At 47.9% G+C, this 11,856-nt stretch overlaps 1 protein-coding gene across 2 annotated transcripts; it reads right to left on the bottom strand.

Annotated features, from left to right (window-relative positions):
- Positions 1 to 820: 820 nt before the first annotated feature.
- HEY1 (hes related family bHLH transcription factor with YRPW motif 1) lies at positions 821 to 3,958 on the bottom strand. Of its 2 annotated transcripts, XM_024127119.3 has the most exons (5): positions 3,506 to 3,958; positions 3,151 to 3,226; positions 2,923 to 3,006; positions 2,556 to 2,637; positions 821 to 1,665 (listed from the first exon to the last, which is right to left on the bottom strand). In XM_024127119.3, the coding sequence occupies exons 1-5, from the start codon at positions 3,592 to 3,594 to the stop codon at positions 1,082 to 1,084; spliced, it is 915 nt and encodes a 304-aa protein (XP_023982887.1). In that variant the 5' UTR covers positions 3,595 to 3,958; the 3' UTR covers positions 821 to 1,081. The 2 variants fall into 2 exon arrangements, with proteins under 2 accessions (XP_023982887.1, XP_007114257.1); XM_007114195.4 differs by lacking the exons at positions 2,556 to 2,637; positions 2,923 to 3,006; positions 3,151 to 3,226; positions 3,506 to 3,958 and adding an exon at positions 2,124 to 2,500.
- Between the last annotated feature and the right edge of the window lie 7,898 nt (positions 3,959 to 11,856).

Here is an 11,856-nt window from a genome sequence, read left to right as displayed (position 1 = left end):
AAACTACACCTGCTAAAGGAATAAACCTGTAAAATGATGCTTTAATAGCCCAAATCAAATTAAACCAAACAGAAGGCAGCAAAGCCCTTTTAAGTATCTCAATAACCACATTTCCATGCACCAAAAAGGAAAACACAACATAAAAATTTCCAGTGAAAAGAAAATATGGCAGCTCCAGGAAGAATTAGGTTATGCATTTAACAGGTTCCACTGGACTATTCCATTGACCCCTTGCACACCATCATCGCTTATCCATGTTAACATTTGTGAACTTGAGATCTGGGAAACTAAAAATTCATTGCATTGCTTGGGGCTGGTAGATGCAGACATATTCTACGCAATCATCTTCTGTCTATTCCCTGCCAACTCCAAACGGGGACCTCTCCTAACCAAGCCAGACCTGTGAGCCCTGGTAAGCGACAGCAATTGGTCATTCAGATTCAGGGGCCCTGATGGTTTGTACATTCACCCTACTGCTGTAGGAAGCAGAGAATTAGCTAGTCTTCTTTCTTGGATAAAGGTGGTCATCTGATTTGTCAACGCTTTATTCAGAAATATAAAATTCAATATAGCCCCCCCCAAAAGAATATCATTTATACAACACCTTAATTGTCAAAATATTAACAAATAGTATCATGTTAACATTGAGCATAGTGGTTTGTAAAATTAATTCTAAAAAGAGACTGTATACAAGGAGAAAAACAGATCAAAAATACTAAATGTTAAAATTCCCAAAACTTTGAGGCAAAATGAAATCATTCTTAGACAGATAGGTTTACAAAGTAAATTAGGCACAGTCCAAACCTATCACCAATTTGTTGGTTTATATTCACTATTTCAATTTAATGTCTGGAACAAAATTTAACAACTAGTTTTTTAAAACAGCTAATACATGACATGATAAAAAAAACATTAAAAAGGAAAAAGTGAACCAACAAACCTTTCGTCTTTCAACAAAATTTATCTGAAAGTGTACCTTCTTCCTTTTTATTTTACTGATGACTTTAAGGTGATGTTGGCAACAGCCCAGCTCAGCTGGGATTTTAAGCTTTCCCTTCCCTCATTCTACAGCATCAGTTCTTTAAAAAGCTCCAATCTCCGTCCCCCAAGGTCTATAGGGTTTGCCAAGGTTTGCTGCCTGCGTGGGTGCCGAAGGGCTCAGTGCATTGGGAGAGAGTAAGTGGAAGGAGCCAAAAGAGAAGGGGAAGGCCGACAGGGAGGCCACCGAGGAGAGCAGAGGCGGCGAGAGTTTGGAGGCGGAGGTGACCACGGGGAGCACCGGTCCAAGGCTGCCGCTAGGGGGCGCCCGCAAAGCCGACGCCTCCGGATGTGCCGTGGCCAACCTGCCCTGGTGGTGGGGTTCCGTGGGCGAGGCCGTGGTGCCAGTGTTCCCGTGGCCATTCTGGGGCAGCAACAGGGGGTGCGCGACGTGCGGGTGATGTCCGAAAGCACTCCCCCAGGGAATGTGTCCAAGGCCTGCGTGAGCGCCGCTTGCCGCTTCCCGCTGGGAGGCATAGTTGTTCAGATGCGAGACCAGTCGAACTCGAAGCGGGTCCGTGGCATCTAGTCCTTCAATGATGCTCAGGTAACGGGCGACTTCTGCCAGGCATTCCCGAAACCCCAAACTCCGATAGTCCATAGCAAGGGCGTGCGCGTCAAAATAGCCTGGGGAAACGAACAAAAGAAAAACCTCAGAGCTTCGCTCACTTCCCGCATTTCTTCAATCCCAAAGGCAGCCCTTCCTGGCAAATATCTACATCCTTTTTTTAAAAAAACGGCATTCACGGGCTCTTCTGAAAGTCCAAATATTTGGGAGTCGACCAAAATCTTTGCACTAATCAACATGAGAAGTATGTCTTTGCTAATGCAAGTTCAAAGCCCAGTTAGAGACTGCCAAGCAGAAATTGGAATTATACCCTACCGGCAGATGAAACTATGTTCATTCCTTTCATGTTTTCCCTCAACAACAACAAAAAGTACATCAAGGACAGAAAAACCACAGAGTAGTGAAATTCATTAGACACACAGATGTAAGTTATCATCATGGAGCTTTTAGGCACTTGGTCCAGAGTAAAGCATTTTTCCGGCTGGAGACAGACACACAGACCTCCTCTGTCTCCCACCTTCCTTTGGGTTTTCTCTACTTAACCACAACAGGTTTCTTTCCTCAACAGGCATGTGGCAGCTTATTCTTTAAGAATCTTGTATATGAAATTAAGACCACAGACTTAAAAAAAATCTTCTTCTCAAAAAGGTTAACAAACAAATGTGGTTTGGGCTACCTGATCAGAGCTGTCACAACTTCAGGGCACCTCACCCATAATAGGTATTTTCCAAAAGAAGGTGCATACGCCTAATTTGCAGAGGGCTGGGGTGATGAATTCCCTGGAGAAAAACCTATGCGCAGCACGTGGAAATGCACTGACAGGCAATCCCGTACACCACACACCGTTCTCTCCCCACCCCCAAAGCACACAGTAAAAGTAAGACAACGACTGCACCAATCCTGGCCATCGGTGGCTGTTCCCTCTTCCCCCACCGGACTAGAGATGTACCTTTCCCCCCTGCAGTGTGCAGCATTTTCAGGTGATCCACCGTCATCTGCAGAATCTCGGCTTTTTCTAGCTTGGCAGATCCCTAGAGAAGAGAACAACCACAGAAACAAAAACTGATTTGGCACCAAGTGCCTTTGGGGAACAACTTAAAATATATATGCACATGTATGCTCTGTAAATCGTAAAAGTACAGACAACAGCAAAATAAATTATCTTCCAAAATATGTTGGACTCTGGATGAATTCATTTCCTCCGCACAAACAATGCAGTTATTTTCCAAGGCACGGGTAAGGTTCAGATTAATGAGGGGAAGAATTCTGAAGGCGTGGAGAGCTACACGGAGAGCTCTATCTACTTTCTCCATTACCTGCTTCTCGAAAGCACTGGGTACCAGCCTCCTCAGCTCAGACAAACTGTTATTGATCCGATCTCGTCGGCGCTTCTCAATGATCTGTAGAAAGCAGGCAAAACAAAGGGGGACGTTTCCATTACGACTGTAAATTCCAAAGTGAAGAAAGCTGGTTCTTCCCGTTAATTAATAAAACAAAACAACCTCCGCCCCCCCCAAAAAAGGGTGCACTGTAAAGAGACTCACGCCTCTCCGTCTTTTCCTGGCCAAGATCTGTGAAGATGTAGTTGGGGACATGGAACCTAGAGCCGAACTCAAGTTCCTAAATGGGGGGTAGGGGGGACAGGAATCGCCGTTAAGCGAGAGGAGATGATCTGAGGGGTCGCCCCCACGCCCTCCCGTACTCAGTTTTTTTTTTTTTTTTTTTTTTTTTTTGGCAACTTGGTCTTGAAGAGCCTCCGGGGTCTTCACCCGGGGCGGAGGCCTGCCGGAGATGCGCAGAGGTCAGTGCAGGGCGCCGGCGTGCCCCGGGCCCTTGGGCGCTGTCACTGAGGCCAGCCGGCGCTCGCCTCCCGCTCCCGCTCCGCCGCCGCCAACTCACCCATTCTCATCCGCACTCTCCTTTTCCACCTCGATGGTCTCGTCCAGCTCGCTATCGGAGGAGCTGTACTCGGGGTGGGCTCGCTTCATGCTGGCTACGCGGGGGATCCGGGGGAGGGTCGGCGCGGCGGGCAGGGAGGAGTTAACTGCAGCGGCGCCTCTCCGCGCTCGGCTGCTCGCGCTCCGCACACACTGGTCCTGCTCACTCTCTGCCTCCGGTTAAAACTCAACCATCCCTTTCCCACGCTGCGCCCCTTCCCAGGGCCCTGGGGAGGGCGGAGGAGTAGAGGGGGCGGGCAAGGGGGCGGAGGGGCGGGGCGTCGGCTCCCGGGCAACAGCCTTCCCTTGGCCAATCCGGCTTCTCGCTCCACTGATTGGCAGCAGCTCAGGGGCGGGGCGGGGGCGAGGCCAAGGGCGAGGGCGAACACCGCGCCCGCCCTCGGCGCCCGCCCCTGCCCGGCGGCGGTGTGTCGGCTCCGCAGGGGCTCTGTCAGGCCTCCGCTGGGGGGAAGGAGGAGGCGCGGGCGGCGGTGGGCCGGCGGCGAGCAGGCTGCGGAGGCCGGGCCGGGACACAAGCCGGTCGGCGGCCGCGGCCCCGCCCCGCCCCGCGCGCTCCGATTGGGCTGGCCGCACGCCAGGGCCGCGCCTGCAGCGCCGCCGGTGAGCCGCACGCGCCGCGGGCCGTGGGAAAGTGCCGGCGCCGCGGCCGCCAGCCAATCCGGGCGGCCGGCGGCGGCGGCGGCGACGGCGGCCGCGCTGGCGGCGGCGGAGGTGGTGGTGGCGGCGCTGGGCGTCCGCATGAATGGAGAAGAATGCGCAGGCGGGGGAGAGGGGCCGTGAGGGCGCGCCGGCTGGGCTGGGCGGCCGCGGGCCCGGCCCCCCGTGTGAACCTGTAATCGGAGCCTGGGCGCCGGGCGGCCCCGGAAGCCGCCGCCCTGCGCCGAGGTGAATCTCCGCTGCGGGCCCGCCGTATACGGCGGCGGGAGCCGCGCGCCTCCGGCAAATCCAGGCCCGATGCACCTGGCCGGGCGGCGCGCCGGGCGTTCCGCGGAGGGTGCAGGGCGCCGGGAGAGCGGCCGCCGGGACGCCATTCACTGTGGCCCCAGCCCAGGGCCCCGGGCGCATGCAGGGAAAGATGTGGTTTCAGACAATGTTTTTTCGGTTTCTGGAGCTATGTGCTCACTAGCAGACGGTCTCGCTTCCGCAGGGGCTTCCCAGTCTCCAGGATGGAATGAATTCCCCTGTGCATCTAATGTCCGGGGAAATGGAACTCTTGTTTTCTCGGCTGACTTGAGGGGGGGTGGGAGAGGGAGGAGGCCCCTGGGGATTTTTTTTTCTTTTTACCAGGCGTTGGCGGCCAGATCTTGTCAGCGGGCGACAGGGTGGCGGGACTGAGCATTTGCGTCTGAGGCTGCCTTTGCTGCGGGGATGCAAGTCTTTAATCCCTAGACGCACACGCGCAACCCACACACATCCGGCCTAGGTGGTGGCGTGGCGTGTACTGAGTGCTACGTGCAAGTCCTCAAGAAGATAGACGTTTTAAAAATATATATTGTGTATCTCGGGCTGGTTCCTGATTTGTAGAAGCAGCTGGGTGGTGGTTTTGAATTTAGAAATCCAGGCTTCTCTATCCCTGACAAAGGAGCAGAGCTGTTCGTATTCCTCTGAAGTCCACTCTTGTGGCTGCCGTCCTGTCACTGAGGGAACGCTTGATAAATATTGTTGAGGATAACAAAAATATGCTCACTTTGAAGATGGCTTGTCCGTTTTTATCCCTCCTTAATTATTGATCTCAGTGCCATTTTGGACGCCGCACAATGAGTGGCCTGAGCCTAATATGGACGTTGGTTTCTCAGCCTCTCACCCCCACACACGTCATGCCACTTCCCGACTCTCGTTGAACCTCTTATTCCACTAAACCTTCACCTTCAGCCCCTCAGTCCTTCCCAAGGGCCTCCTCTGCTTCCCTGTCTAGGCTGGGTCCCTCCATCAGCCAACTGGGATTTGTTGTTTCTGGTGCCCCAGGCGTCCTTGCTCCCTGGTATTCCACCAGAGGCCACTTGTCAGTTGTCCCCCTGAGGGGACACTGTCCGCTTTCTCTGCTCTTGGCACAGGTTAACAGAGCTCTCTGGAGTCTGCTATAATCACAAAACCGGAAGTTCAGCCTCCTATGCTCCTTTCCATCCTCCCCAATCTTCCATCAAGAGCATCATTGCCACCTGCCTCTTCCCTCCCAGAACCTGGTGGTCCAGGCACAGGAAACCATCCACCCACTCCCCTCTGCCTTCCAGAAGTTTCTCTGACTTGCAATTTCTTCCCCCAAAGTGACAGGCCACCCTGCCCCAGAAGTCAGTGTGTCCACTACCCCGCTGTGGTTCTGTAAATTTTCCCAGCCTCTAGAATCTACAGTGAGTCAGCCTTTCCTGCCGTGGCCCGTTTCTGCTGCCTTGTCGAGGTGTGGACAAGCTGCAGATAGGTGGGGGAGAGCAAGAGAGAAAGTGAGGTTGAGGATTCCTCACCCACACTGGTACCTAAACAAAGTATTTCTCCCATACTCAGTATTTTTGGTCAAAATTGAGGTCGACATTAAAATCATCCATTTCCTGTGCTTCTGAACGTTGACTCTCCTTCGTCCATACGTCGAACAAACACTTACTGTCTTCTATGTGCCTGGCACTGTGCTAGGACCTGAGAATGTGACCGTGATCCCAAGGTTATATGGTCCCTGCCTCCAGGAATTCACATTCTAGTGGGGAAGATAGTACACAAGTCAAATAGTTAATAGACGTGTCAGTGCTTGGAAGCACCTTTTGATAAGGAAGAACGAGGGGGTGAGGATACGTTCTGAGGTCTGAGAAGGCCTTTTCTGAGCTTGGGAAGGGACTTGGATGAAGATGAAGTGAACAAGGCAGTTCAGTTAGAGCCAGGAAAGAAGGGGTTGAGGCCTCCCACCTTGGGTGGTGGCTTCACGGGAGAGAGTTGGACTGAAAGCACGAGGCCCAGTGTTGTACGGCCTGCTCCACAGAGGGGATTTATCCCTGGAAGCTTGGAGCAAAGAACTGCTGCTTTAAACTTAGCAGCCCCCTGTATGCAAGGCAACACCTGCAAAAGTGACCCCCTCTCCAGCCTGGAGCAGCTGCCCGGCCTAGCCCCTCAGGAGAGGGCCTTTTCCAATGGAGTGGGTGTGGAGTAGAGGGGAGTGTTATTCTTTTGTAGTTCATCGCTCCTGAGGTACCATCCTTTTCCAGTTTGCATGCAGACCCATTTCCTTGCCTGGTTTGTGGAGTTTCAGTTTAGTTATTTATAGCCAGCCCGTTGCCTTTCTCTGTGTTCTCTTGCAGAAGAGATGCTCCAGGTGCCCCAGAATAGACAGATACTCCAGATTTGGGAATTCATCCACAGGGCCACTCCTGGGCTGGGCTTCCTCGGAGATTAACTGGTGAGCCCTCCAGAGGAAAAGAGCTCATCCTCACACCACAACTCCAGCATTACCATATGAAAGAGGCTTAAGTTGGGATGAACATACACACACTACTATATATAAGCTAGATAACCAACCGGAACCTACTACTGTATAGCACAGGGAACTCTACTCAATATTCTGTGATAACCTATATGAGAAAAAAAGTTTTAAAAGAATGAGTATATGTATATATATACCTGAATCACTTTGCTGTACACCTGAAAGTAACACAACATTGTAGATCAACTGTACTCCAATTAAAGAAAAAAACATAGGGCTTCCCTGGTGGCGCAGTGGTTGAGAGTCCGCCTGCCAATGCCCGCAAAAAAAAAAAAAAAAAAAAAAAAAAAATATATATATATATATATACCACCACTGTGGTAATCAGTAGCTCAGTCCCCTGGTGAACTCTGGAGACTGCATAGGGGAAAAAAAGAAAAAGAGGCTTAAGGATGGTCAACTGGCCAGAAGGGACACAGCAGCAGTCAGGTCGGGGACTGCCGTGGGAGAAGCCATGAACCGTCAGTTATCCTTTCATCAGGGCTTTAGCCACTGTGGAGGTCCTTACTTTGGTGTCCTCAATGAGGCCCTTTTTCCGTCAGTTTGCTAGTGAGTGCAGGTGATCGTGAATAAACAGGTGCTGGGAATGGTGTGCAGGAGGGCCAGAGACTCCACCTGCAGCCCAGAGAAAAGAGAGAGGCTGCCTCACTCTGGGCTTTTAGACAAGTTGCTGTATCCATTCCGAGGCAAAACGCCTTTGTTAAAACAACTTTTACGGGAAGCCAGCCAGTGTTTGAAACATCCGGGTCTTGCTTGTTTATGTATTCATTCAACAAACTCATATAAAGCCCCTACTATGTACTGGGCACTGAGTCAGGCCTGGAACATTGAGCTGGGAAGCCACAGTCCCTATCAAGCTACTCACAAGTGTGTTCTAAAGACGTATTCAGATCAACATCTTAGCTGCATGACAGCGGGCAAGTTATTTAACATCTTTAAGCCTCAGTTCTCCTCTCTGTGAAATGGGAATATTGATAATTATTATTTTCCATTGTCACAGATTAAAGATCAGTTATGTAAAGCATTTTACATGGTGCTGAGCCATTAGCACTCAAACAGCAACTGTTATTATTTACTAGGAATATACCTGATTTACCAATGAGTAAATAAACTTAACACTAGGTTACCCCTCAGTTTTCTTCAGATACTCTGTTACACATCTAATGAGGAATAAATAAGCATCTAGTAATTGGGTATATTAAAAAACAGTGTCACTGTAAATCAACTAGATTCCAATATAAAATAAAAATTAAATTTAAAAAATTTTAAATTAAATTTAAAAACAGTGTCTCTAGATAGTAATATCTTTTTAAGATGAGAAAGAACCAGTGCTTCTTGTGAAGAATACTAGATTATTTTGAGTAGAGTAAAAAATAAGCATCTGCTATTCATTATTAGTGAAAGTTGTGCTTTTTGAGTCTCTTTCTTAAGAGCATCCCTTGAGCGTGCAGTGCTATGAATATGAGCACAAATAAGTTGCGTACTTATGGAGCTCAGCGATGGCTTCTTTGTGAGAAGCCACCAAATCAGAAACCACACGACAGAGTCGCCGAAAACTGTCAGACCAGAATTCTGACTAAATGCCAGTTTTCCTCTGTTCCCCATGCTTCCCACTTTCTCTAGAGGCCGTGTCTCAAATGCCACATTGCCTTGTGGCATGTCATGCCTCGCAAAAATGCACTTCCACTACCGTCTCTCCTAATTGAGGTCAGATGTAAGACCCTCTGTGTTCGCCCTGAAGGAATTGTTTAAATGGAATCCCATCAGGCAGCAGTGCGGTACGGCGGGAGAGGTAGAGGATTCCAAGTTGCCTGCTTGGGTTTTAGTCCCCCTTTCCTGGCTGTGTGACCTTGAGCCCATGACCATACTTCTCTCCTCCAAGCCTCGGTTTCCTCATCTGTAATTAAGAATTATCCCTCAGCGTTGGTTTTGTTTCTTTGAAAGGTAAAATGAGACAAAGCATTTTGTAAAATACTGTACAAATGGTACGCCTCCTGCTTATGTGTTATGATGGTAATAACATGGGCTGCTTCTTCTGGAGTTTGGCTTGGCCCCTGAAGAAGGAGCTTCTGTAGGTTTTCTTGCTCCTGCCAGTGAATTGCTTCAGGATGGACCACTCCTTCTTTAAAAAAGAAAAAACAAAAAAGGATGTTTAAAATGCCAAAGTGCATTTCACAGGACATTAACCTTTCAAGACTCTCTGTAAATAAAAGAATCTGTTTTCAAATACATTTGGGCAACTCTTGACAATCTCAGGGCACATGAGAGCATGAATGGCTCTGAGAAGTCCTTAGTAAAGAAGCTTCATTATCCTGTGCCTAACTCAACACTTCCCAGATTCATCACCTTTTTTCACATAACATCTGCTAATATTCTACTAAAACAGCATCCCTAAGGAATAGACTTTGGGAAATTCTTCACTAGCATAGAAAGGATGCATTTTGCTTTTGATTAAAGACTACTGACCCACAAAAAATTAAGCATAAGTGAAAAGTGACTTAGTAAGAAGTATTATTGAGTTCTGGATATAACTTTTGCTTTGAAAGTTCTTTGCTGACTAATCTGAGAGACCAATTCCTTGAAAAAAATTTAAATGCTTTTAACAGCAAACGCTCTTATGGCGCTGACCTTATGCCAGGCACAGTTTTAAAAACTTCACCTATCATTAATTGAATCCTCACAATAACCCAGGAAGGAGAAATTATTATTTTTTCCCAGTTTTAGAGGAAGAAGCCTGGGCAGAGAGAAGTAGGAGATTTGCCCCAAGTAATAGCTGAATCCCTGCTATTGGTTTGACTCCATGACACCTTCTTTCCCTCGAAGAGCAGTTTACAGTGTATTTTTTTCTCAATTAAAATGATGCAAGTAGTAATTTACAACATTTTCTCAATTAAAATAATTCAAATACTAATTTGCAGTGTATTCTTTTCAAATTTAAGTAACTCAACGAAACTTTTTATTTTCACACTTCCAAGACAGCTCTGGATATAAATGAGATAAATCTTAGGGTGTCACAAAAGCAAGTTTGTGAATCATTCCCTGCCAGAACCTGTATCCAGTTTCATTCAGTGGAAGTGGAGGCCTATTTTCCTAGGTTTCCTGGACATTCATGCAATACTGCAACAGCTGCATCCTACGGTGTCATTAGATCCTGTGTCCAAGTGTTTCATAATTTAGGACTTTTGTGTTCATAGATAGTTATTATAAAGAAGTCTAAAATGATTTAAAATTATTAAAATTCAGAGTGTAGTGGGAGGGTCCAGGTGAGCCCCAAACTGGAATTTTGTATGTTTTTGAAACTAGTGGACTGCTAACCCCCTAAGTTGTCTGTCTGCCTGAGTTGATGTACACTGGAGTTTTGAGTTTAGGTTGAAAGGAATGTTGTTGTTTTGTTTTGTTACCTTTTGATTCAGGGGCCCAGGGCAGAGATGAGGAAGAAAAGAAAAAGAGAGGGGAAGATTTTGAGACTCGGTAGAGAGATTAGGACCAGAGGCTGAAGGAGCTGTTTGTATGATAGATTACTCTGGTTAAAAAACAAAAGAAACCAGTGCTGATCGGCACCCAGGTAACAACATGCTGCAAAGTTGGGATGGGGTCATTCTGCAACCCTCACCCCACCCTTATGCATACTTACCACCAATGGCGCTCTGAGGGTGCAGGGTAATGCACCAGAGGAAGACTGGAGACTTGGCAAAGCAGCAGTCTTCAGGAGGGCCTGGCAGTGGTGAACTTGTTCCCGAACATCAATGAGGCACTGTCCAGGTAGAGCCGAGAACTTAGAAAGGGGACAAAGTCCCAGCAGGCAGGAAGGGTTAAGAGTCACTGTAATTTGGGCATTAATGTGACCTTGCCTATACTCAAAGGCTAGTGGGACCAGGCAACCTTCTAGTTACAAAAAGAGAAAAGAAGTGAATGGTGTTTGGATCTCATTCCTGCTATGGGCTGTACTGTGTCCCCCCAAAATCCATATGCTGAAGCCCTCACAACCCCCCGCCATGCGATGGTATTTGGAGATAGGGCTTTTAGGAAGTAATTAGCTTTAGATGAGTCATGAGAGTGGGCCCCTCATGATGGGATTAGTGCCCTTATAAAAAGAGACCTCAGAGAGCTGCTCTCTCCCTCTCTGCTATGTGAGGACACATTGAGAAGACAGCCTTCTGCAAGCCAGAAAGAGAGTCCTCACCAGAATCTGACCGTGTTGGCACCCTGATCTCAAATTTCCATCCTCCAGAACTGAAAATTTTAATTGGTGTTGTTTAAGCCACCCAGTCCCTGGTATTCCTATTTCAAAACTTATAGAATGTTCATGTATTTTATTTCTTTTATAGATGTGTTCTATTTCACAACTTTTAAAATATATTTTACTTGTCAGTAATTGAAAGAGCTAAACAAAAGATTTTCACAAATTTTTCCCACTTAAAAGGTCCCATTGTTACAGCATCAAAGATATTTTTCTGTTTTTCAATGGCTTTTTTCAATCCCTTATCAAGTATACTTTAATGAAATAGGACAAGTTTCTTTCCAAAGAAATGGCAAAGGGCTTGGTATTTCTGGTTAGTATCACCATTTAACAGAGGTTTGGGTTTTCAGTCTGGAATCTTCCTTCCTGTCCCTCTCCTTTTTGAGCTGCTCGTCAGATGACAATGAAATGAAGAGATGGTTTATCTCTGCTGCAGGTTCCCGTGTAGAGAGCTGGCCCTACTGACCCTCCCACTAGCACATGAGACGAATGAACCCAGGACCTCTCTCTTTGGGCCTTCTACCCCCATCTACCTGTCATGCCAAATACCCGGAATTCACTGCTACTAAGGTTTCCTGCAACTGTGACC

Source organism: Physeter macrocephalus, chromosome 15 (genome assembly GCF_002837175.3).
Source record: "Physeter macrocephalus isolate SW-GA chromosome 15, ASM283717v5, whole genome shotgun sequence".
Lineage (NCBI taxonomy): Eukaryota > Metazoa > Chordata > Mammalia > Artiodactyla > Physeteridae > Physeter > Physeter macrocephalus.
Note: the sequence above shows the minus strand (reverse complement) of the source record. Positions and strands in the feature narration are given on the sequence as shown.